The sequence below is a fragment of the Chanos chanos genome, chromosome 8 (assembly GCF_902362185.1).
Source record: "Chanos chanos chromosome 8, fChaCha1.1, whole genome shotgun sequence".
NCBI classification, from domain to species: Eukaryota; Metazoa; Chordata; class Actinopteri; order Gonorynchiformes; family Chanidae; genus Chanos; species Chanos chanos.
In genome coordinates this window covers 41,683,955-41,707,509 of record NC_044502.1, presented here as the reverse complement: position 1 = coordinate 41,707,509, position 23,555 = coordinate 41,683,955, and the positions used below count along the sequence as shown (strand labels likewise).

Here is a 23,555-nt window from a genome sequence, read left to right as displayed (position 1 = left end):
CGTGTCTATGGTGAGGAGTTTGGAGGCTGGGATGGTGGTGTGTGTGTGTGTGTGTGTGTCGGTGTGGTGGTGGTGTGGGGGGGGGGGGGGTTGTGTGGAAGGGGTAAACGGTGCAGCTGCGGTTCCTTTTTTTGCAAATGTGTTGTTGCTTGTTGCCTTCATGCAAATTGGCATCCGATAAAGGTTTCCCGGCCACAAAGGCTGTTTGTGGTGCAGGGGTGGAGGAGAATAGGCAAGGTTGGGGAGGGGTTATGGGTAAAGGACAGGGACAGAATTCCCATCGGGACCGCGGGTGCCATCACACCACATTCTTGTCCATCTCTCTCTCTCGCTCTCTCTCTCTCTCTCGCTTTCTCTCCCTCTCTCTCTTCATCTTTTCATTTGTCTGTTTTTCACCCACCATTTCCTCACACCTCTGACCCTATTAGAAAACTGTGTTGGATTAGTTACTTGTTAATTGAGGCATTCCTTGACTCATTTATGCCCTTCGTTATATCTGCTTTGTTTTTTTTTTGTGGGTTTTTTTTTTCTCTTTTTCTTTAATCGTCCCTTTTTTTTTTTTGATGAAAATGATCCGAGTTTTGCATAGTCAATGGGGAGAAAAGGAGATTTGCTGAATTCTTTCTCATCACCCAGCAGAGTGTCCACGCAGGCGGTTATACTGTCTGTTAAAAACAGAAACAGTGCCTCACAATCAGTGCACAGGGCAAACCGAGAGCTAATATTGAAACCATGGAAACCACGTTAATCTCTGTGTTAAGCGCTTGTGAGACGATCTCCCCTTTCCCCTTTCCATCTACTTTTTTTATGAACTGTATGATTTTGGAGCTGACCTTTGGTTCGTTTAGGGGAGGGTGGGTGAGTGGCGAACCCAGTCTGGCCAACTGCAGATCAGATGCGTGTCACCTGACTGAGATACGCTTGGTACAGTAGCTTGCACAATGAACTCATGACCTGATGGGTGGATTGAATCCCTCTGTACAGTTGCTGCTGCTGTAATCCTAAAGTAAGCTCTAAAGTAAGAGTAGATTTTGGAAGTTTTTTTTTTTAGAACATGTAGGTGGCTTTTGAAACCTCTCGTGGCATCTGGCTGATGTAGTTACTTTTATTGAGCTGAAGAAAAAAAAAAAAAAAAAAAAAAAAAAGGAAATAATTTTAAACCTGTGAACCGGCGCACATACGTGAAAGAAAATAATTCACCAACAGTCAGGGATCAAGTTAGTGTCAGTAATCCAATAAAAGTTCTTACGTAGCCAGTAACGACGTTAACTAAATCGGGCGCTATTTTTTCAGGAATGTCTAAGTAAAGATAATGAGAACGGAGAGGAAAGAAGCAAAGCTTTGTCTTTAGTGTTAGATGGTGACCTTCATCTTTAACATTGCTTAATTTGTCTTCACGCTTCACACAGGAGCCAGAGGGGGCTCATCTCCCTCTTCTGATGTGTGTGTGATAAGACAACTGTGGGACTGGCACACACAAACGTACACACGCATAGACGCACACACTCTCACACGCTCACACACCCTCTCTCACATACTCCTGGCGTGACTTTTTAATGGTCCTTTCTATTAGCAGCCATATTTCCAGCTTTTCAGAGTCTGGATAGTCACAGCTTTTTTTTTCAATGGAGTGACTCAATTAAGAGTCCATAAGGGGCTCACCTCACTTGACCTCTTCTGACCCTAGGGTCACACGTCCCACAATGCCACCAGTCCCGCAGGGCGTGTGTGTAGATGTGTGGAGACCAGGCGGAGGGGGGCGGGGGGAGGGGGGGGGGTGGGCTTAGGTCAGTCTCTTTTGTTCCCCCCTCATGTCCAGCCTGCCTCTCTCTCATAAGGGGAGCGATAAATGCTTTTGTTGGTCTTCCTGTGTGATGGTCCCTGCGGGACTCCTTGTTAAGGACTGGTTTAAGCCAGAAGACCTTTCCAGACCCTAACCATATTAATATAATATTCCCTAGCCTGTCCTAGTATAGGTTTACCCATTTTTTTTTCAAGGCCTAATTTCATTAATATTTACAAACTTGTAAGATTCAGATTTTTTCAGTATTTTTTTTTTTGTTGTTGTTGCTGTTGTTGTCGTTTCCAAAATAATTCCAAATAATATTTCGTGGAATGTGACTCTCACATTGCTGTTTTCCATTGAGCACGTTTTTCTTTCCAAATGAGCCACTTGAACTTCATGTCTGAGGGACTTGGCGGAAGCAGGTGTAAGCCCACTTGTCAAGTGCGTGCGCACACACACACACACACAGACACACACATATATAAAAGCTGCTTTTCCATTGTGTAAAGTGACATTCACATTGCCAGGTCTTGGTTTTAGCTTGGCAAAAACCAACATGAAGAATTCCCAGCACCATTTACACAGTCTGACCAATTTCCTCATGTCAAGTACTTTGACCTCTCAACCCAAATGGGAGTATTCAGCATGTCAGCCAAACCTCCATATGCACAGGTTAGGCTGTACAAGTAACACCAGAGGTCTGCCAGAAAATAATGATATCATTTACATAATTAATTGTAAAAAAAATTTTCTTGCAGAAATATGCCTTAAACTGAAGTTTCTGTGTGTGTATCGAGCAGGATCACAGAGTGAATCCCCAGTTTCCCGCTCTTGTCGAAGCGTCGCCTTCCTCACCTCCTGCATCCCATGGTTCCTCTTCTTCTCCTCTGGATCCAGAGCAGAGATGGGCGTGTGAACGTAGCCCCGAGGTGAGCCGAAACCTGAATGGGTTTGCAGGCCCCTGAGCCCAGACCAGCCTCTAATCCTATTACTATGAGCTAAAGAGGGGGCGACTGTCTACGCAGGGAGCCATTGTGGTGCCACAGAGAGCAGCAGAAGGCGACCGCAACAGAAAACGTTCATCCTGTGCACGCTTCCACAGCCTCATTCATGCCATCCCCATGGCCTGGGGCACAGGCTACCTTAGACTGGCATTCACACAAAGGAGCAAGCTGGAGAGGGAGACAGAGAGAGAGAGAGAGAGAGAGAGAGAGAGAGAAAGAGAGGGAGAGAGAGAGAGAGAGAGAGAGAGAGAGAAAGAGAGAGAGAGAGAGAGAGAGAGAGAGAGAGAGAGAGAGGGAGAGGGAGAGCAAGAGCATCAGAGGCATCAGAGTTGATCAGACTGCCATGGTTCACTGGGGCTGACTTGGATCCTATAAACTAATAAAGGAATGTTACATTTTTATGTAAAAAAAAAAAAAGCATGCCGTCACAAAAAAAAAAAAAAAATTCTGTGTTGCTTAGACCAGAGTCTGACAACGAGCTTTTGTGGACGTATCTCGTTTCATTTTACATCTTAATTTGTGCCGTTATATATGCGTAAATGTGGAAAAAATGTTTGTCTTAAAACATTTTAATATCTTTGCAGAGGAACATGTGCTCCTAAGGGCATCTAATTACTGCTCTCCAATATTAACAGTTAAATATGTGATGTAGTATAATTTTATCAAGAACATTTTTTTTTAATTCAGACAGACAATGCTGAAACCTCACTTAATATGATACCCCCAAAAAACAGACAAAAAAGAAATACACACACACACACATACAATTTATTCAATCAGCTATCACATTGTTACACTTTTTTTTTCTTTTTTTTTTAATTGAGAACATAAAGCACTATTAAGTACTTCATCATTAGCGCCTATTCAAAAAACAGCTGTCCACCTGTCTTCATCATGGGAAAAGCCCAAAGTGCTGGTTCACGCCACGTTTGCCGTCACCAACTAAGATGCACAGACAGAATTAAAAGAGCCGCAAAGCTTTCTCACTAACATGTATGTGCTCCAGACGTCCTTAATAACGCCGTATCAAAATAAGGACCCCGCGTTCTCTCGCTCGTTTGATCCCAGAAAGTGAAACTGTGCTAATTACGCGGTGGAAACCATCTGGGCTCACGCATTAACCCCTTCCGCAGTGATTGTAGGCGTCATTAAGTATTCATGGAGGGATTAGAGAAGTCGCTTTCATCAAGAATCGATGCAATTTCATGTCATTGTCTATTGCCGAACACAGTGCTATATTAATGCGGGTGTTTCAGAAAGCTGCCAATCCCACATAACCATAATTTAAATGTTGAGTTTGTCATATTTTGAACACATGCACACACACACACACACACACACACACATTTGTGATTTAAGAGACTGGCTTGATGATTTACAGAAGACCAGAATGAGCAAAATTACATTTCCCTCAAAATGATTTCCTAAGAATAAGAACATAGCAATAAATGACCAAATACTACTTGTTAAAAATATACACATTCTTTACTGAATTTAAGCTAAATCATGTAGTATCCAATTTATTTTGTAATTTCAGTGTGTGGTGAAACAAAAGACAGCAGATAAGTACATTTGATAATTCATTTGCAAAATAATTGTAAAGTAATGGATCAGATTTATTTACGAAGACATCAAATAACATATTCCAGTTTTAAAAAAAGGAAAAAAAAAGGTTCAATTACTCTTACTCAAGATGCCAAATGCTGTTTGCCATCTGTGAATTCATTCGCTTTTATATGTACATATGCTGTCATAAACATATACATGAAGGAAACCAATGAGGCCACACACGATGAAAAACTACAGTTTCAAACCACTACGACATACGAACAAAATATAAAACACCAAAACATCACTTTTTTTGCATCACATGAGGTGACTCTCCTGATAAATCATAATGATACATTTGTATGCTATATAATTGTAGAAATATAGATTTTTTTTTCTTTTTTATCCCTCTCTATACGAATGAATGAATGTTGAGAATGTTCTTTTCCAAAAGCGGAGAATCTTCATTACATCGGTTTGAGCTTTTAATGTAACATAACAGACGAGAAGAGTAGACAGTAAAACTGTGACACATAATTTGTCTTCATTAAATTAAACACTATCGGCTGCTGAACCTTTACTAAGCTAATAATCAAACAGGTAGTGTCCTATTGTTAATCATGGCATAATGAAATAATTTGTTACTTAGCTCAGACGAACTATCTTTGGTTGAGACGTAGTCCTGAGATTTATTTTCAGGGGTGGTGGGGCACTTATGAACCTCATTCATATGGCACATGGCTGTTTAACAATATCAAGGGTGTAGATGGGAATCTCCAAATTGAATATTATGATTGGCAGGGCAAAAAAACAAGAAAAACAAACAAACAAACAAAAAAACATTTTTTTAATAAAATGTATCTTGCGTGTGTGTTTGTGTGTGTTTGTGTGTGTGTGTGTGTGTGTGTGTGTGTGTGCACGCACTCCAGGTTTAACAGAACACTAGGAAACTACATGTTTCCACAGGGCAATGAAGATCTTAGAAAATATGACCTAATGGGGGACATGTAATGTAATTGTTCAAATATTTTAACCTTATGAGGACTTGAAAATGGTCCCACAAAATTAAGCTTTAAAAAAACAAAACAAAACAAAACAAAAATATTAAAAACAAACAAAAAAACAAAAACACATCTGGCATCAGCAGAAAAATGATGTGACTGTGGTTAGGGTTAAGCATATGAATCCTACATTGAGGCGATTTGAAAGTACCCAACAGTGTGGTAAGACAAGCTAGTGTGTGTGCGTGTGTGTGCGTGTATGTGTGTGTGTGTGTGTGTGTGTGTGTTGTAATGTGTGCATAGGTCTCTGTCCATGTCTCTGGTTGCATAGCTGCTACGTTCTTATTCAGTTTATTTCTCTAAGCAGGTCGTTTAGCTGTTGAGCTTCTCTGTCTCCTCTGTCTTCACTGCAGTCAGCTCCTCATGAGCAGCCTCCTCCCCAGGCACCTGAGCCACGAGCAGACGAGGGATTAAGTTGTGGTTAAGGATATTTTTAAAAAAATTCTATCGCAGATCATGAACAACAATAATTATCTGTGTGCACACCATGAAGACTGTCATCGCCTGCGAGTTAGGGGAGGATTAGACGGATTAGATAACACGCTTACTTTCACATCTATTACAATGACTTGTCTGCCCTCTTGTGGACAGAGATAACACTGCACTTTGTTATCAGATTAAGGCCCCTCCACACTTATGGTTGCCATTCGTCTAGTTAAGGCAGTAATAAGAGCTTTTTTTCAATAGCTTCATGCATTCAAATACACATCATTGCATATATTATGCAGAAGATTAAACCGAAGTTTAAATGTACCATCATTTTAGAATTGTTTTAGTTTTAAAATGATCTGTATAGTTGTTTTTTGTTTGTTTTGTTTTTTTACCTCCCAGTACACTGCATCCTCAAAGCAGTGGGTATCAGGTGGAGCTCCATAGACCGGCAGTTTCAGAATGAAGCCTATGAAGGATTCACACAATTTACAATGCATACGACATACCAGTACACAAACAAATACAGCCCGTTAAAGCTCACTGAAATGTATTGTCAGTACCAAGTTTACTGAAATTTAAAAATGTGGTCTTGGAACTCAAAGGTAATTTGATAGTGAACAAAAAGAAAAAATAGCACATAGTTTGAGTGAAATTAAATGTTAGCCTGAAAATTCAATGGTTTTGCTTGAAATGGCCTTGTCCCCTGTACATTCTACATACCAACGATCAAGCCTCCAAAGAGAGCAATGCCCAGGGTGACCGCCAGAGAAATGATCTGCCTCACACCCTGCTGTGAGGCATCGATTGCACCAGAGTGGATATCAGGGAACACATCTGCCATCCTGAAACCCAAACAAACGGTCAAGGGAGGATGTCTTAGCTGTCTAAACCGCAAATGTACACATCCAGCATTCGGGATTTACTGAGAGACAGTGAAACAGATGAGAATAGTAGAATTAGGGAAATAAAAGGGTGAAAATAGTTCTCTATCGTTGGAGTGTTAAAAAAAAGAGGGAGAGAAAGAGTTACAGAGAGAGAGAGAGTCTATGAAAGAGTGAGCATGGAGGAGTGGGGAAGGGGTGAGAGCAAAAGCACTTACCCTTCACCATAGACATCCATGGTTGCTAGAGCAGCAGTAATAGATCCCACAATGGCTCCCAGGACCCCAGGCATGCCATGCAGGTTGTGCACGCCACACGTGTCCTGAATCTTTAACTTCTCCTCCAGTATGGGCTGGACACACACGAGGAGAGTATACATGTTGTAATGTTTTTATTAGTCATCACGATTACTGTGCGTGTGAGTGTTTGGGCTATGTGTGCGTGGTATAGACATAGACGGACAGAGGTGGTGTGATCTATTTATGACATATTGGTGTTGTAGCATAACTTCTCTCATCCCTTCTTGGTCCAGTAGAAAATCCGCACTTCGTCCTGTGAATTTTGAACATTTGAGGAGTTGTATCGCTCACCGAGAGGTATCTGAAGCCGAACACCGAGACGGTTCCTGCCAGGAAGCCCACAATCATGGAGCCAAAAGGAGTCAGCATCATCTCACCTGCCGTTCCTACGGCAACACCCCCAGCCAAGGCAGCATTCTGAATATGCACCTGGAAGAGAGAAGGACGTATTCACAACATGACGTTAAAAAAAAAAAAAAATAAAATAAAAAAAAGGATAGATCTTACTCATGGTTTTGATAGACAGAGGTAAGATCCAGCTGTTATGATTAATTGGATCGCTGTAGGCTTGTATTACTGTCTGTATATGTTTTTTCAATATATTTTAATGTACTCAGCACTTCCTCAGTCTCTTTCAGTTCTTTTAGTATATGAGAATACTATTCTTTTTTTTTCTTTCAGTAATACACACAGGACTGATGACAGCTGTGTTTGTGCGGCTTGTTGGTATGTGGATTAACTTCTTGAACTGCTCCGGTGTGTACGGAGGGCGCATTGTACGCCACAATGAGCACAGGAATGCTCCGCTCATGGTTCTCGACTGTCAACCACCTCCACTCACTGAGCTATGCATTCTTTGACAGTAAGACATTTCATATTACAGTTATCAAGAGCAGCAGGTGTTGGACACTCCAGACACAACCATACAAGAGGACTATGTTTTTTTTTTTTTGCTGTTTTTTTTTCTGAAAGATTTCAGTACTTTTACAGAGCTCTTTTTAGGAGCACTGTTACTTTGCTAAATTAGACTTAGTAATAACCAGTGAGGATGAGTGAGACTGTTGTACACATCATCACAGTGTAAGGGCTGGTACGCACTGAGTGATGTTAACCAACCAATACATTTTGTTTTGCCTACGATTTTATGATTAAAATTCACATCTCTGACGAATGATAATTATATAATGTCACTTCCTCTAGGATACACACGCTCAGAAGTATTTCGTTAAATACTTCATTTTGAAAATATGTAAATTGTTCAGATTTCTTAAGCTCTGTGGAATCATAGCAGGTCATTGCTAGTGGTACATAATAACCGTTCCGGCACATAATAACCGTTCGTCGTTCATTTCATATTCCTGTTACTCACCATGTCTAACTTGCCCTCATGGCATAGCAGGGCAGAGAAGGCATAGGTGGCCAGTGTACAGGCAGCGAGGGAGTAGTATGTGTTCATAACAGTGCGATGCTGGTCATCTCCATGGGCAGTGATGGCTGAGTTAAAACTAGGCCAGAACATCCAGAGGTAGAGGGTTCCTGACGGACACACAAACACAACAGAGAAACAGAGAGAGAACAATGTTGGGGGGGGGGGGGGGGGGGGGGGGGGGTGAGTGAGAGAGAAAGAGAGAGAGATTAAATATAAGATTTAAACATCTTGATATTAATGACTATCTCTGTTACCATGAACAACCATGTTTTTATAAAAAAAAAAAGCTCTATTCTCTCCAGAGAAAAGATTGACTCACACATTGTATTTTGAAACTCTCCAAAGTGGACGGCAGCGGTACATTCTCACAGGCTTACGTAAAACACTTGTAAATTTGTCTTCACTTCATGGCTTTTTCTCCACATTTCCAAACACAGAACTGGCATTTTCTTTTACAGCGTTCACATGAAGTCACGAAAAATATTTTCATTTTAGGCAAGACGAGTACCGCCTCTCAAGAGGTTTTATAGCATTTATAATCACAAATCATCCTTTTTTTGAGAGCTGGATCATTCTACCAGATGCACAATGATTGTTGCAGAGAATGGAATTCTACAGTATTGCAAACAAAATCAACACAAACAGACGAGCAGCTGAATGAACATTATTCTGCGTCTCATACCAATCATGGCAAACAAGTCTGAGTGGTAGACGGAGGAGTTCCTGTGCTTGCTCTTGTCCAGATTAGGGCGATAGAGCACTCTGGCCACCACCAGGCCAAAATAAGCCCCAAACGTGTGGATGGTCATGGAGCCACCAGCATCCTTAGCCTGCAGGACAACAACCATTTACACATCTTTGTGAAAAGTCACACGAAAAGGTCCTAAGTGATCTATACACTAAGCAAAGAATGCAAGTACAATCTGAAACTTGAATTAGTTATACTGTGCAAGAGACTGAATCTTCATCGTACACCACTGCCAGTATGCTTGAAGACCTCTAGTCATTTCTGTTCATTAACGGTCAAACAGAGATGCTATGAACACACAAGGTGAATCGCAGGCCAATGGGATGTTACTGTTGCCTTGTTTTGACAGAGACAGATGTGTGGGCTGCTGTGCTGCTCACAACACTCACCCCCAGGATACTGAGGACGATAAACTCATTGATAGCGAACAGCGTGACCTCAAACACGGCCATGACAAGCAGCTGGACCGGGCTGGTTTTCCCCAGCACAGCCCCGAATGAGATGAGCACAGAGCCGGTGCAGAAGTCTGCATTGATCATGCTGTAGGCAGAGCAGAGAGGCACAAATCCCATTCATTTGCCAGGTAACGTGAACCGGGTCACTAGTTATTAGCTAGACATTTTGATGAGTCGTGGTAGACTAATTCATAAGTGATTCAGGTACAATCAAAATGTATCAAAAATAAATTCATACATACATACATACATATATACATACATACATGCATATATACATACATACATATATGCATACTTCCACAGAACAATAAAAATGGACTCAAAAGTATTTTACTCATGAAAAGGTTCATTAGTAGTATATCCAAAAAAACCCAGAATCAATAGCAGCTTCTTCACAAAAAGGACAATAAGTAGAATTACCACATTCGCGATTACCTATTCATTTTTTCACGCTGTGGCAGATTTTATGAATTATAAGATGTGGTGATTAAAGAATTTTGAGCAATATTGAAGGCTCTTTCAGAATGATGTAAGTAAACATGCTAGTGTATGCATTCGTGCATGTGTGCACATCTGGCTTTCTGCTATTCCATGTTTTGTTTGCATGTTTGTCTCCATACGTGCCTGTGCACATGCAAATGTGCATTCAAGCATGTGCATGGATGTAGGTATACATAAGGGTGTTTCTACATGTGTGCATGCATATCTGTGTGTGTGTGTGTGTGTGTGTGTGTGGGTGCATGTGGGTGCATGCATGCGTGCATGAATGCATGTGTGTGTGTGTGTGTGTGTGTGTCTGTGTGTGTGTGTGTGTGTGTGTGTGTGTGTGTGTGTGTGTATGTGTGTGTGTGTGTGTTTGTGTGTATTTAAGCCTCACCTCTCCACACCAATGTGGATCTTGCCGTGATGCATGCCGTGGAAAAAGCCCTGCATGAGAGTGGCCCATTGCAGGGACATGGCAGCGATGAGAAAATTAAAGCCCACGCTGCTGAAGCCATAACGCTGCAGGAATGTCATGAGGAACCCGAAACCGACGAAGATCATCACATGGACGTCCTGGAAACCTGATAAACAAACACAGACGGACCACATTTAACCTCTGCCTCTCCATGAGAGTTCATTTCAAAATGCAAAACTCATAATCAGAGCTACGGAGGAAAAAAAAAGTTGCCTGCCAATAGAATATATATCTTAGTTCTCAACAACAAATCACTGAACTTCCCTAAATGTCACTGATTTGCTTTACAGTGGGTCTGACATACAGGTATCTCTAATATGTATTTCAGATACTTGACGGATCCATCCCCATATTGAACGTTGAACAGTTTGAACTGACTGGCGTCCTTAAAGAGGCCGTGTACGAGGGGAGAGGAGGTTTGGCTGCTCCATTAGAGAGGGCACGGAAGTATGTTCTGTCTTTCTAAGTTCATTCATTCTGCCCGCTGACCCCTGTTTTCTCTTGTGCCAGTTTACGGAGACTCATCACTGTCCTCATTACAACCATTTATCTACTCCCTGTCCAAACAGTGTCCGGACAATTCTGCTCTGTGCTGTTACTAGGCAACCAGCCATGGGCATAGGGGCAGTAATGCTGACAGATTCCCAAAGGGTAAACTGTCCCACATAGCCACAGATAACTCTCTGTGAACCACACCTGAAGAATGATTGAGACAACTTGAGGGCACACACACACACACACACACACACACACACACACACACACACACCCTTATACTAGGATATTTGTTGTATAACCAGCTCTGAGAAACCTGTGTTGCTGTTACATGTATATTGGGACAACAGTGCAGAGAAATATAAGGTAACAAATCGTCTAACCTCTTCAGAAACCATAAAAATATGAGTCCTCGTGCTTACCTACGCAGACAAGGTCAAACTACAACCTGATAAGCAAACCTGTAAATTATAACCCACAAATACAACCTGCACCTATACATGTTGCATGTGGAGAAGTGTAGCTTATATAAACATGATGTACATAGATGTCTTTTAATTTGCTGTGTGTAAATATGTTTGTGTGTTGTTGGTTATTCATTTTTAGCTCATAAATGTTTTGGTTAAATATCAAAAGTTACATCTGCCAATAGACCTCTATTCTGCTTTCCACTCAGTGGGAAACCGTGTGTCTTTTTGTGGGTCCAGGCTTACATATATTTTTCTTTGTAAACGGGTTTTACTTGTGGTTACACAGACAAACCCTGAGCCTGCAGGAGTGATGACATTATGCATTTACACTGACATGTAGTAACCTCGTTCAAGAGAGAAAAGTGCAACTGGTTAGTGTAGACTCAGTTTGCTAAATGTTCTCATCTTTCAGTTATCAAATTTCTCCAAACTAAGCTCTCTCCCTCTATTTTCTTGTCATTGGACAGTGACGGAGTAAGTCATTAGTGTACACATTCCTCTCTCTTATTCCCATAGAAAAAAAACACAGAGGTCTCCCAGGCTTCTATCTCAGTTACCTGCAGGTGTAGCACACATGGGTGCACGGAACCTGCAGGCGCAGGGCAACAGGTGAAGACTCACATAACTGAACTTCTCATAGTACTGCCTGTTCAGACACGTCCATCATATCTGGCTCCTCCCACCGACACTCCCACTCTCACGCATGTGATTACTATTACCGATAACGTTTTCAAGCCGGCAACTGGAACTGGAAAGAGAACGCTGAGAGACGGCATTACATAACAAGCTGCCGAAGAGTCTCGTCTTTGTGAAGTCACCTTACGATATCTCTGATAGCCTAGCACACGTGGCACAACTTCTTAGTCACTGAAATCACTGGGGTTTTTTTTTTTTTCAGTTTTAGTCAATGTCTGTGTAAAAATGCAATAGTGAAAAATGGAAATTGTTTTCATTTCTGCTACTTTGCTCTTTCTCCAGAGCCTGTCTTGCTCTGTGCAAAGTGTTGTGTCGTTGTTGAAATGCTTATGGTGAATGTTCTCACCGGGTTGTCGAACAGCTGCACCTCCCGCAGAGGGCTCAGAGAGGAGGTGGACTATGTGTACTACACTCCATTTACACGCAAGGAGTTTTTACACCAAAGGAACTGAGGACGAACAGCACCGTGAACGTGGAGAATGTGCTGGTGAATCTGTGTGACTCTTCTAAATCCGAGTGGAACTCTCTCTCTCTGGAACATTTATCTGCAGCCTTAACTGCCCTAGAGATGAAACATCAAGTCATGCATGGCCCTGCCCCTGTTTTAATGTTAAAAGTTTGAACAAACATCCTGCTCCTCGTCCTGCTAAGGTACCAGTGTCTCTGTGAGTGCAGTGAGTGTAAAGAGGGTGTGTGGGTAATGCACCTGTGCCCACAGGAGGGGAGAACACTCTTTGCATTATTACGGCGCTCTGCCGTTACATATAGTAGTGAAACGATTAACGCATTAGGAAAATTTATGAAAGGTCACCGGGCAACACTGTAATTATGCATTAATGTTTGACATGCAGAATAAAGGGCATATGAGACACACTCAGGTGACCTGTTGTGTAAAACAGAGGAGTTATCATTACTCTCAACTGCCCGAGGGTCTTAAAGAAGAGGGGTGCGTAGACAGTCAGCATCATAAATACCATTTTCAAAGTGATATGATCTATTTGAATTTCTGTTATGTCATCGCAACAGCAACTTACAATAACAACCTCTCAGCAATACCGTGTCTGTACATCATTAATTTACAGAGAAAATATTTTTTTAGCAACATCTTTGATGAGCTTTTCTTTTTTTCTCTCTCTCTCTCTCTTTTCTTTTTTCTTTTTTTTCTTTACTCAGATCACAAACATTAAATTTAGATCAATCTCACAATCCAAGCAGATCTATAGTGCACTAGTAAACAAACAGACAAACAAACAAAAAAAACCAAAACAAATAAAGGCAGAGGGAATGATCCTGAAGAGGTGATTTGCTCACAGTGACTGAAAGGCTCAAACAGATGCACTTCAACAAGAGTGTAGCAGATGAACCTTTTTGCAGACTCACAGTTGAGGAGTTTTCTTATCCACCACTCTCTCTCAGGCCAATCAGTGCAAAACAAGCACGACCAGTTAAAATCCAATGAGCTCCATTCAGTGATGGACCTCTCTTTCTGTATGTGCACCTTTACACATCACACAAACACCTTTGTAATTTTCTTGATCTCTTTCTCGCTTCCCATATATTGGTCGAGATTATGACATTCCAGCTCTTTCACACACACTTTCACACTCAATCAGCTCCTCTCTCTCTCTCTCTCTCTCTCTTTCACTCATTCACTCTCTCTTTCTCTCTCTCTCTCTCTCTCTCTCTCTCTCTCTCTCTGTCAAGAATAACTTACTTGGGTAGCGGTAATAGAAGTCATTGTCATAGTTTTGGGCGTGGGAGTCGTTTTTGGCCAGCTCTTTGTGCCAGAGTTTGGCGTCTGTCTCATGGTCGTACTGCACCAGGACACCAAACAGGATGATGAGGATGATCTCCAGGATGATGCAGGCCAAGGGGAGCCGTATCCGCATTTGGGTGCCAAAGTCAGTCATGGTTCTGGTCCTTTTGCTCTTTCTCTCTCTCCTTCTTTCTTTCTTTCCCTTTTTCTTTCTCTCTCTTTCTCACTCTCCCTCTCTCTCTCTCTCTCTCTCTCTCTCTCTCTTTCCAGGGAGCAGAGGCCACACTTGTCTCAGCTTAGGGATGAGAGTGTCGGAGAAGATCTGATGACACACGAGTTTTACTAGTTGTTTTGGACCCTTGATCTTGTTCACGCCCACAAACATCCCAGCTCCAGTAACTGGTTGATGTAGCCAATCTCAGCTCCTCCCCCTCATACCTTGTCAGTTTTAAGGTGGTCTGAAAATCAATGAACTTGAATGACTGACAGGAGTGGTAATGGCTGATCTGTAATTCATCAAGGAAGACAAATAGCTTGTGGTGACGGGGGACACTAGTTGTTGACTGTGATTGACCTCATTCATTCATTCATCCATCCATCCATTCATTCATTCATTCATTCATTCATTCATTCATTCATTCATTCATTCATGAAGCCCAAATCTGTGAGAGGTACCGTCCCAGTGACACAGTATTTTTTAATATGCATTTAATATACACCATATACAGTATTAAATATGTATCCTCACTAAAATAAAAAAGAAAAAGAAATTCCTGTGTCACATGTGCACTGACAAACACACACACACACACACACACACACACACACACACACGCACTTCTTTTAGTTATCAATGACACCCCAGTTCAAAAGGCATCCCAAGCATTTAAAACTTGTTTAAGTGTTTAAAGTCTGGCTGACAATCTTTCTCAAATCACAATCCTGCACATGTCCACCTTTGGGCTATGTTCACAGTCCACTAAACATTAACTAACAAGGGGGGGCGGGGGCAGGGGGGAGACAATTCATACCTCTTCATTGTCACACACCAAAACCTTTTCTCTCTTTTATATGTGTGTGTAAAGAACACAGTCCTAACAGATCATAACAACGTATAAATCTAACAACTTATACAACAGGTGAGTTTTTTTTCTTTCTTTTTTTTTTTTTTTTGCCTGTATTTACATAAAATCACATAAAGCAGGAAGGCACGCCTAAAGTCACGGTGCTGGACGGAGATGGATAGGAACAGGTTCTTACACATCCAACCTCTTGTGAAGAGAGACCACGGCTATCTCTCTTTACTGCTATCAGTTCTATCTGAGCTGTCTCCCAGCCATCAGCGGGCTGCACCTCTCAAGAATGCTGTTATGGTTCGGAGAATCTAAACTATTGACACTTTCAGAGCGCAGGCGTGGGATGTGTTTGCCGTCCCTGTCTCCAGAGGCCTCGATGTCTAAACAACAGGTGGTTTGTTTGTCTTAAACAAGCATCGAAAAAGGAACAGAATGCATATAAAAGGAGAGGGGGGGGGGGAGAACAGAATGACAGGGAGCGAGAGAATTTATTTTTCTATATAAGGAGAATAGGGTGAGACAACCACTACTACGTAAAGATCCTTAGGCTTCTCCAAATCTTGCCAAATTCAATGTGAGTGTAACGAGATCACCAGGTAGCCGGACGCAAGTGCAGAGTTGGATGAAATTTTAATCCAAAAACAAGCGAGTACACGAATCTCAAACAAGACAGAAGACGAACGGGTTACAACACAGAATAATACTGATGGTATCAAAAACAGATGCTAGATGCTCAGAGTACACATATGGTGCGTGTAGACTTCGCAAAGAAAGAGTGAAACAGGGAGCTTAATAAAGAGGGGGAAATCAGGGAAAACAAAAGTGAAAACAGGTGTAGGTGATGAAGGGACAAGCCGATGATTAGTAAACCGGCGACGCCGATCGCTGAATGGCTGGAGTCGGTGCGGGAGGAGACGAGGTCGTTACAGTGAGGACACTTGAGCCAAACTGAAATTCATCTGTTTTTCATCATCGTCAAAATCATCTGTTTTTACAGTCAGCATAGCATTACCATGGGTATATGAACAGGAGAGTGGATGGCACATGTTTAAAATCTTAAAAGGTTAAAAAAAATTTAAAAAAACAAAAAGAAAAACTGGAACATGTCACTGGTGATCATCAACGGACATCAAATCTCCCTTCAGACGTGGAGATTTCAAGCCTCTGTAGCGAAACAAAGTACATATTCGCTCTAAGGGTACGCAGACCATATCCATAGATCTACGGTGCACTTTCTCGCAATTCAGCCGCACAGTAGTGGTCTTATCACACCGGCTCAGAAGTAATAGAGGAATAGATGTTTACCACAGCTGTTGCATTAAAGTGAAAACTGTACTAATCTTAGCATACATCACAGCCTTCTGCTGCTGATACTTTCACTAATAGAGATGAATACTGACAGATGGATATAAGGCAGAGCAGGGACATATAGCCAGTCATTTTTTTTTTGTTTGTTTGTTTTCAAGTAGGACACTGAACAGGTCCATCAGAACAAAGTGTGGAAAAAATGAACTTTTGATAGGCCCAAAAGCGGGATTGAAACTCCCACTTAGAAATTCCTGAGAGGAACCCTCTGTTAGCTGGATCGATTCATTCCTTTCGGGCAGTAAGCATTGCCCAAGGAAACTGTTAAAAGATTGAGACCGGAGTCAAGTTGCTAAGAATTCCCAGCGACGAGTCCCATCACGCTCCAGCATCTATCATTCCTCCATACATAACCGGGACATGGGGGACTCGGAGATGCTTCGCGATAAGGAGCCAATGAAAAACAGCTTCTTTTTCACGCATGCAATCGATCCCCCCCCTCCCTCCCCCCTCCCTCCATTATACAACCAAAGCATTCTAACCAGCTCTATACCTGGCCCTTATGTGTACCTCTCCTCCTTCTCCTGACAGTTAGGGAGGAAAGTTTGTTACACCTGTACAGTAGTTATTTAAAGCGTTGTCGTAAGGCCAGAGGGCTAGATCAGATAGAGAGTGTACTGTCTGTATTTGTGGCACCGAGGGAGCCATCGCAATACTTTCACATGATTAATGAGACTTTTGAACTGAAAAAACAACTTCTAGAGTTCTCTGTGCGTTGGCAATGATAAGAAAAAATATACTGCACGCTGTCATGTTACAATCACAAAGCCAGTAGCAGAACTGAACTGTCTGATGTAAAGTAAAAAAAAAAAAATAGAAAAGACAAGAAAAGTAAAAAAGAAAGAAAAAGAACTAAGAATAAAGGACTATTTGGGAGACATGTAAGATAATATTAATGTAGGATGACACAATGAAGGCTATGCTTCCGAAATGACGTTTCTTTATCAAGTACGGAGAGTTCAAAAATAGCAAGAACCCAAATGTTTAAAAAAATGCAAACAAACAAACTCACTCTCTTTTGCATCAATATCTTAATGACAATGTGTTCATTTGTTTCATACTCATTGCCATTTTTTTTGTGGCCCAAGAAATTTTGAAATTTTGGACAATCTTCTCTGATTGGATGGTGTCTTCTGACGTTAAGAGATAGCTGCTGAGAAGATGACGTTTAGCAGTTTGTGTAAAAGGTACCAAATCGTTATGCCAGGTTATTACATAACAACCTGGTGTTCCCACAATGCAGATACACTTAGAGAAGATCGTATGTCAGATAACCTGTAAGCAAACCTTAACTAGGCATATTAAGCATATTGGGCATATGTCCTTTACATACTCTCAATCTTTCTTCTTTTCTCTCTCTTACTTAGGGGATGCCAGAAATTGTGCTGATTTGCCAGCACACATGAATGTCAAAATCACTTTTTGATTGTTTCAATCATCATTGCTTTTCATTCAATAACTAAAGAATTTTTTTTATTTGTTTGTTTGTTTACACTTGCTCCCAAACCTGTGGAATCAACTGAATTAAAACAGATTTCTCAATAACTAAAAATTGCCTTTGAATGTCTCGAGATAATGGCAGATGCGTTTCCTTGGCTACGGAATGACAGAAGATAAACTAAAAGTGATGCTCAGCTGGGATTATAGATTCTACAAGTAACATTTAGTTGACATAAAGTTTATCCATTACATTATCTAGGAAACATGCGTGAAACCATAATCCCCTGAACACTAACTGTGGTTTTCTGTATTGCGTAATGCATCACAAGGGATACGAGATTAGAGCAGCACCATGCTTGGGATGCCTGATGAAGTTGTGATGTACAGATTACTGCAACCCAGTGAGATGCCATGAGTCCCTGTCATTCCAGCAGTCAGGTGTCGCACTGACACACGTGCTAATCACGAGTGACCCGGGCCCTTGGCCAATCTCAGAAAGCAGTCATCTCTCTTTCATTCTATCCTCCTTTATCTATCTTCCTCTTTCTTTCTTTCTCTCTCTCTCTTTCTAGCTCTCTCTTTGGGTCTTTTTCTCTTTTTTTCTCTCTGCTTCTGCTCTCATCATCCAGATCAGCTGCTTCTAAAAGACCTCTAAGCAGGGCCTATGTAGATATCTAAATCAGTTTACCTCACAGGGGTTTACAGTCGTAAATGAAAGCTGACTATGTCGTTTATAGCACTTTTTTGAGTCAGAAACTTCGCGTAACTTTGAGGCTTCCTTTTCTCCTTCAACCCACCTACCTCATCCACCCCCCACTTTACATACGGCCCCAGCAGAAATTCCTTACCCACAAATATGCGTGCAATGGTTTGCTGTTAAGTGTGTTCCTGTCATATTATCTCCACATTGGCTCCTGGGGCCCACAGATAAGACAATCTGGTGATCAGACAGAGCAGACTGGACAAGCAGAGATGGGGTTCATCTTGGGGACACTTTTATGAAAGAAAAAAGAGAAAAGAGCCGCTACCAGAGATGCCAAAATAGAGACTGTATGTGATAAGCGCGTTGGGACCTGCCAGTTAAGTAACAGCCCAGTCCTCTATGCTTAAACATCTAACATACAAAACATGCAAACATTCCTCTGTGTGTGTGTGGGTGTGTGTGTGTGTGTGTGTGTCTGTGTGTGTGTGAGTGTGTGTGTATGTGTGTGTGTGTGTGTGTGTGTGTGTGTGTGTGTGTGTGTGTGTGTATGTGTGTCTGTGTGTGTGTGTGTGAGTGTATGTGAGAGACAGAGAAACCGTGAAAAACACTGAAACCCCCTTATAGCTTTGTCCGTGATTAAAGGTCCAGAGCAACATAATGAGCACAGCAGAACCACTGTCTGGGAGGGTGGAACACATGATGATGTGTTAATGGGTTTCTTCACTGGCTTGTGAGTCTTTGAATAAGGCAGGGTATTACTACACAAGTCATGGGCTTTCTAGTAAGATCCCTTCTTTTCAATGCAACTACCCCCCCCCCCCCCCCCCCAATCCCCACCCCCACCAGTCAGACAACGTTTGAGAGCCTAAGGCATACAGAGTAACCGTGTATTGCTGTAGGGAGAGAGATAAGAACTCATTCCTGTGTGAAAAAAGATTTCTATCTACCTGGGTGACTATCACCTGAGTAAGACATGTGATTCAAAATCAAACTGACATTTGTCCCTTTAACCTCTATTGTAAGAGAAAAAAATAATTGACAAAACCAGAAACTGACATGATGTGACCCCCCCCCCCCCACACACACACACACACACACACAAATCTGTGCTGTGAATTTACTCAAGCAGTTGATGGTGTTTATAAGGTTGCAGTCTGGTAAAACTGAGAGTGAAGCTAAGGATATGAAGCATTAATATGAAACCTGGGCTTTCTCATGTCACTTGCAGTGCTAAGCACATTGTGAAAATAAGAAGTGAAAAAGATTGTATTACTGTGAATCCAAAAGGACAGATTCATGGCGTATATTCTCAGAGTTCAGTAAGCAGTTAACACTGTTTTAGGTGTAAGTTGAAACATGTGGGCCAAACAGGATAACTGTGCGTAAAAACAGGAGAGATCTAAACTTGAACTTATGCTTGACCTATGGGTGTTACTTTAAATGGGTTTAAATGAAGTCTCAGAGGTGGGTGATTTTAGACACTATGTATAAACAAGTTATTCAACTCTTAAATTTTGAAATTTATCTTTTTCTACTGTCACGAACAATCAAAGTTCAGATCTTAATCAACAACTACCAAATCATAGGCCATGAGCATTCACAACTGAAAAATGAAAAACAGCCACTCACTTTGGAATGTGAGCTGATATTGTGCTTCACCAGTAGACCTTACAAAGGACCCCCAGTTTTCCAAGAGGTCATAGTGGAATTCTACACCGCTGTACAGTGAGTAAAATACCTGATGCTGAGAGGGTAAAATGATTCTAAAGAACACGTCTTTCAAGGGTCATGCCAAACAGTCATTCAAACAAACTGTTTCAGTGTTTGTGTGGTGACAGACCTTAATTCAGCAGAGAGACACCCACATGCCCACTCACACACCTGACCTGATATATTGTGTGTGGGACTGCAAGGATGGAGAGGTTATTTAAAAAGAAAGAAAAAAGAAAAATAAACACAGAAAAAATTTCAGAAAAATTTGTCCATTGCCATTCAAGAATTCAAAATTCCATAAATGCACAGTGGCACAAAGAACACTCTACAGAGAGGTTAGCTACAAAACAAAAGGGAGAAAAAGAATCACGCTCAGCTCTGTGATTTCTCCTCGTTAATGACTTTTTTTCTGTATTTGCTTCATGCACCTCCTACATCAAACACTCAGGAGCCAGATCATTAGACATTGTTTAAATTGATTACGATTCCATGACAGCGGGACGTATCACGTAAGTGTAGCTGCACAAAAGAATGAGCTTCATCAAAACGGACTGCTAAGACAAAGACAAGGAAGAAGTTAACATTCTTCACTCTTTTTTTTTCTTAAAGAAGTTCGCTGTAAAGAGACTACAGATTTGAGAATGTATGTTTGATACCGGATTACGACGGGCCCATTTTGGTTTGTGCTATCGGTTTTAAGCCATTATGTAAAGAATATAACAAATGTGTTCATATGGAGGTAGACTAGTAGTACACGCTTAACTCGACATAGGAGCGGAAACTCCGTTGTGTATTATAAACAGTCATCAATGACTGACCGTGGTACAACAAGCCAACATCAACCCGCATCAGCCAAGCAGACAAACTGACACCTCACAGAGGGCTGCCGGGACAGCCACCGCCCAACAAAACCAGCTTTTGAGACAATACGGCTCTGTAAATTAGCATAAAATGCCAGCCGAAGTCACATGTTTCTGATCATCGACAGTCAGGGTTGTCACGCTGTGACTGTTCGATTAAGTGATTTTCATTCGACATTTCGGCTCACGTCACCAAAATACAAGCGATAGAAATGTCTTTCAAATAGTCCTTATGTATTTCTTCCAGTTTGGTTATTTTTTTCTTGTACAAGTAATGCACTGTACAGTACTGCTGTAATTTTACTGTATTACCGTATGGTAAATGTGTATCTCATAGGAAAATAAAAATAAATGAGTTGATTATTGGTTGCTAAAAAAAGAAAGAAAAGAAATTTGGTTCAGTGTCAAATATTCATCAATAATGAGAAAAAAATGTGGAAAAAAGGCACAAACAGGTTAGTTTGGCATCTGTGCAGGCTTTAACTTGAACTTGAGGTTTTGAATGACGGTTTACCTCAAGGGGCTAGTCAGTCATCTCTCTTTGACTGTATTTGACAGATATAGGAGCAACAGTCGGGCATGATCCCCATTGACTCAAACCATGTTCAACCCTGAACGAAGAGAGAGAGAGAGAGTGTGTCTGATGTTGCCGCGGGCCACTGTGGATGACTGACAGAGACCCTTTGGCCCTTTGTGAGTGGCGAAAGCCATCCTTCAGCAACAAGCTGGCAGCTCCATGGCACACGGTGCAGATCAATAGCAGATTAAATGGAATGCTTCAGGTAGGCTTCACTCAGTTAGGTGACCCAAGGGCCACAAAACAAATGTTCAGATACTATCTACAACAGTAAATTATGGTCAACTAAACTATATACAACCATAACTTTGTAAAAACTACATAAATGACTGATGTTCCATTCCACTGTTAAGGAACAAGGAAAAACTCTTCCTCTTTTTACCCTGGTTCTAAACCCACATCCTACTGTGTTCACATTAATGTTGTGCAATACTGCGGTAAGTAGGGTACAGTCTGAGCTTTAATTTCATCATTGTAAGAAAAGCTACATCATTGTCAGAGGCTCACACTAATGAAAGAAATATCTTGAGAGTGAAAATGTGATTTGACTGCTTAATGCTTTAGAGAAGTTTCAGTGTTTTCTCTTTGATTAAAATGACCACTAGAGGGCACTCTTGCAGAACTTTGTGAGGCTGGAAGTTATCTCTTGTCGAGCATTCATTGAAAACATATAAAAATAAATGTCTCAAGACTTACTTTTTCTTGCCCCTATAACGCATTATAGTTCTATGGAGAATTTAATGTTTTGATATGTTTTTGTAGTAGTCCTTCATGTAGCATGTGAAAAACAAAGCTTAATTACTATGTCAGTGAGGGAGGAGTCCTTTATGTTCAACTAAGTGTCTGCCAGACATTACTTGCATTTTGAAAAACAAAGCTTGGTTAGTCTTTAAAGTGGTTTCTGTGTCTTAAAGCCAGCATTTCCAGACATTTCCCCTATGGAACAGACAGTTGTAAATCAATAAAACCAGAAGATTATTAGGTCTGACACAGGCACGAAACAGTGCTTTAAAATGTATTGCAGTCGCAAACGATCACAAAATGCTCTGTGTTATATATTTAACGTAGACGGGTCATGAAAATGGGTTCACAAATTCCTGACTTGGTACCTTCATAGTAAACCTGCAGGACATATTTCATGCCAAATGTATTCATAACTGTTACACAGCCACTCCTGCACTGTCATGTTATTCTTGCAGCAATCAAGGAGAAAACTATGAGAAAAAAAAGGGGGGGGGGCACGCCCTCTTTCACGGTCACACACCAAAGGAAAGACATTCTTTATTAATTACACAGCCCTGGAAATCCTCCCACACACAACTGCATCGTTTTTCTTAGAAGCAGCCACCAGTTCACTGTACAGGAAAAATCTACAACCTGGAGAGAATCTGACCTCTGTTCAAACAGTAGTTTCTCAAAAAAAAAAAAAAAAAACTGGATGTGGTCTACTGATATCAGTGCAACAAAACCACAAAACCATGACACACAGAGAGAGAGAGAGAGAGAGAGAGAGAGCTATCTGTCACCTAAATGTGCTTTTATGAATACTAATTGCTGTTCGGCCAAGGCCCAGAAAGAGTCCTATTGATAGAGGAGCACAATGAAGAAGGGACACAGGGGAAGCAGTGGAATCCCATTATTTCATTTTTCCTTCCAACCTTTTTTTTTTCCGCTTTCAGAGTGTTTATGCTCTTGCTGTTGTCTTTGGGATTAGGTCCGGTGGGGGCAGCTTGGTGACAAAGCAGCCGTTGTCTCACGAGGTCGCACAGAGAGAGGAAGATGAGGCTCACGCTGCTTCCT

The 23,555-nt window shown here is 41.4% G+C and overlaps 1 protein-coding gene across 1 annotated transcript; it reads right to left on the bottom strand.

Moving 5' to 3' along the window:
- Positions 1-5,711: 5,711 nt before the first annotated feature.
- rhbg (Rh family B glycoprotein) lies at positions 5,712-14,175 on the bottom strand. Its single transcript, XM_030781054.1, has 10 exons — positions 13,980-14,175; positions 10,524-10,710; positions 9,578-9,728; positions 9,123-9,270; positions 8,381-8,547; positions 7,303-7,440; positions 6,931-7,064; positions 6,552-6,673; positions 6,224-6,297; positions 5,712-5,786 (listed from the first exon to the last, which is right to left on the bottom strand). The coding sequence occupies exons 1-10, from the start codon at positions 14,173-14,175 to the stop codon at positions 5,712-5,714; spliced, it is 1,392 nt and encodes a 463-aa protein (XP_030636914.1).
- Between the last annotated feature and the right edge of the window lie 9,380 nt (positions 14,176-23,555).

Excerpts from the sequence above, each read along its gene's own strand:
- rhbg (XM_030781054.1), bottom strand. The coding sequence starts at position 14,175 with ATGACTGACTTTGGCACCCAAATGCGGATACGGCTCCCCTTGGCCTGC. Across the intron at positions 6,674-6,930 it reads ATGGATGTCTATGGTGAAGG|GATGGCAGATGTGTTCCCTG; the intron begins GTAAGTGCTTTT and ends TTTGGGTTTCAG. Across the intron at positions 6,298-6,551 it reads CTTTGGAGGCTTGATCGTTG|GCTTCATTCTGAAACTGCCG; the intron begins GTATGTAGAATG and ends AATCCTTCATAG.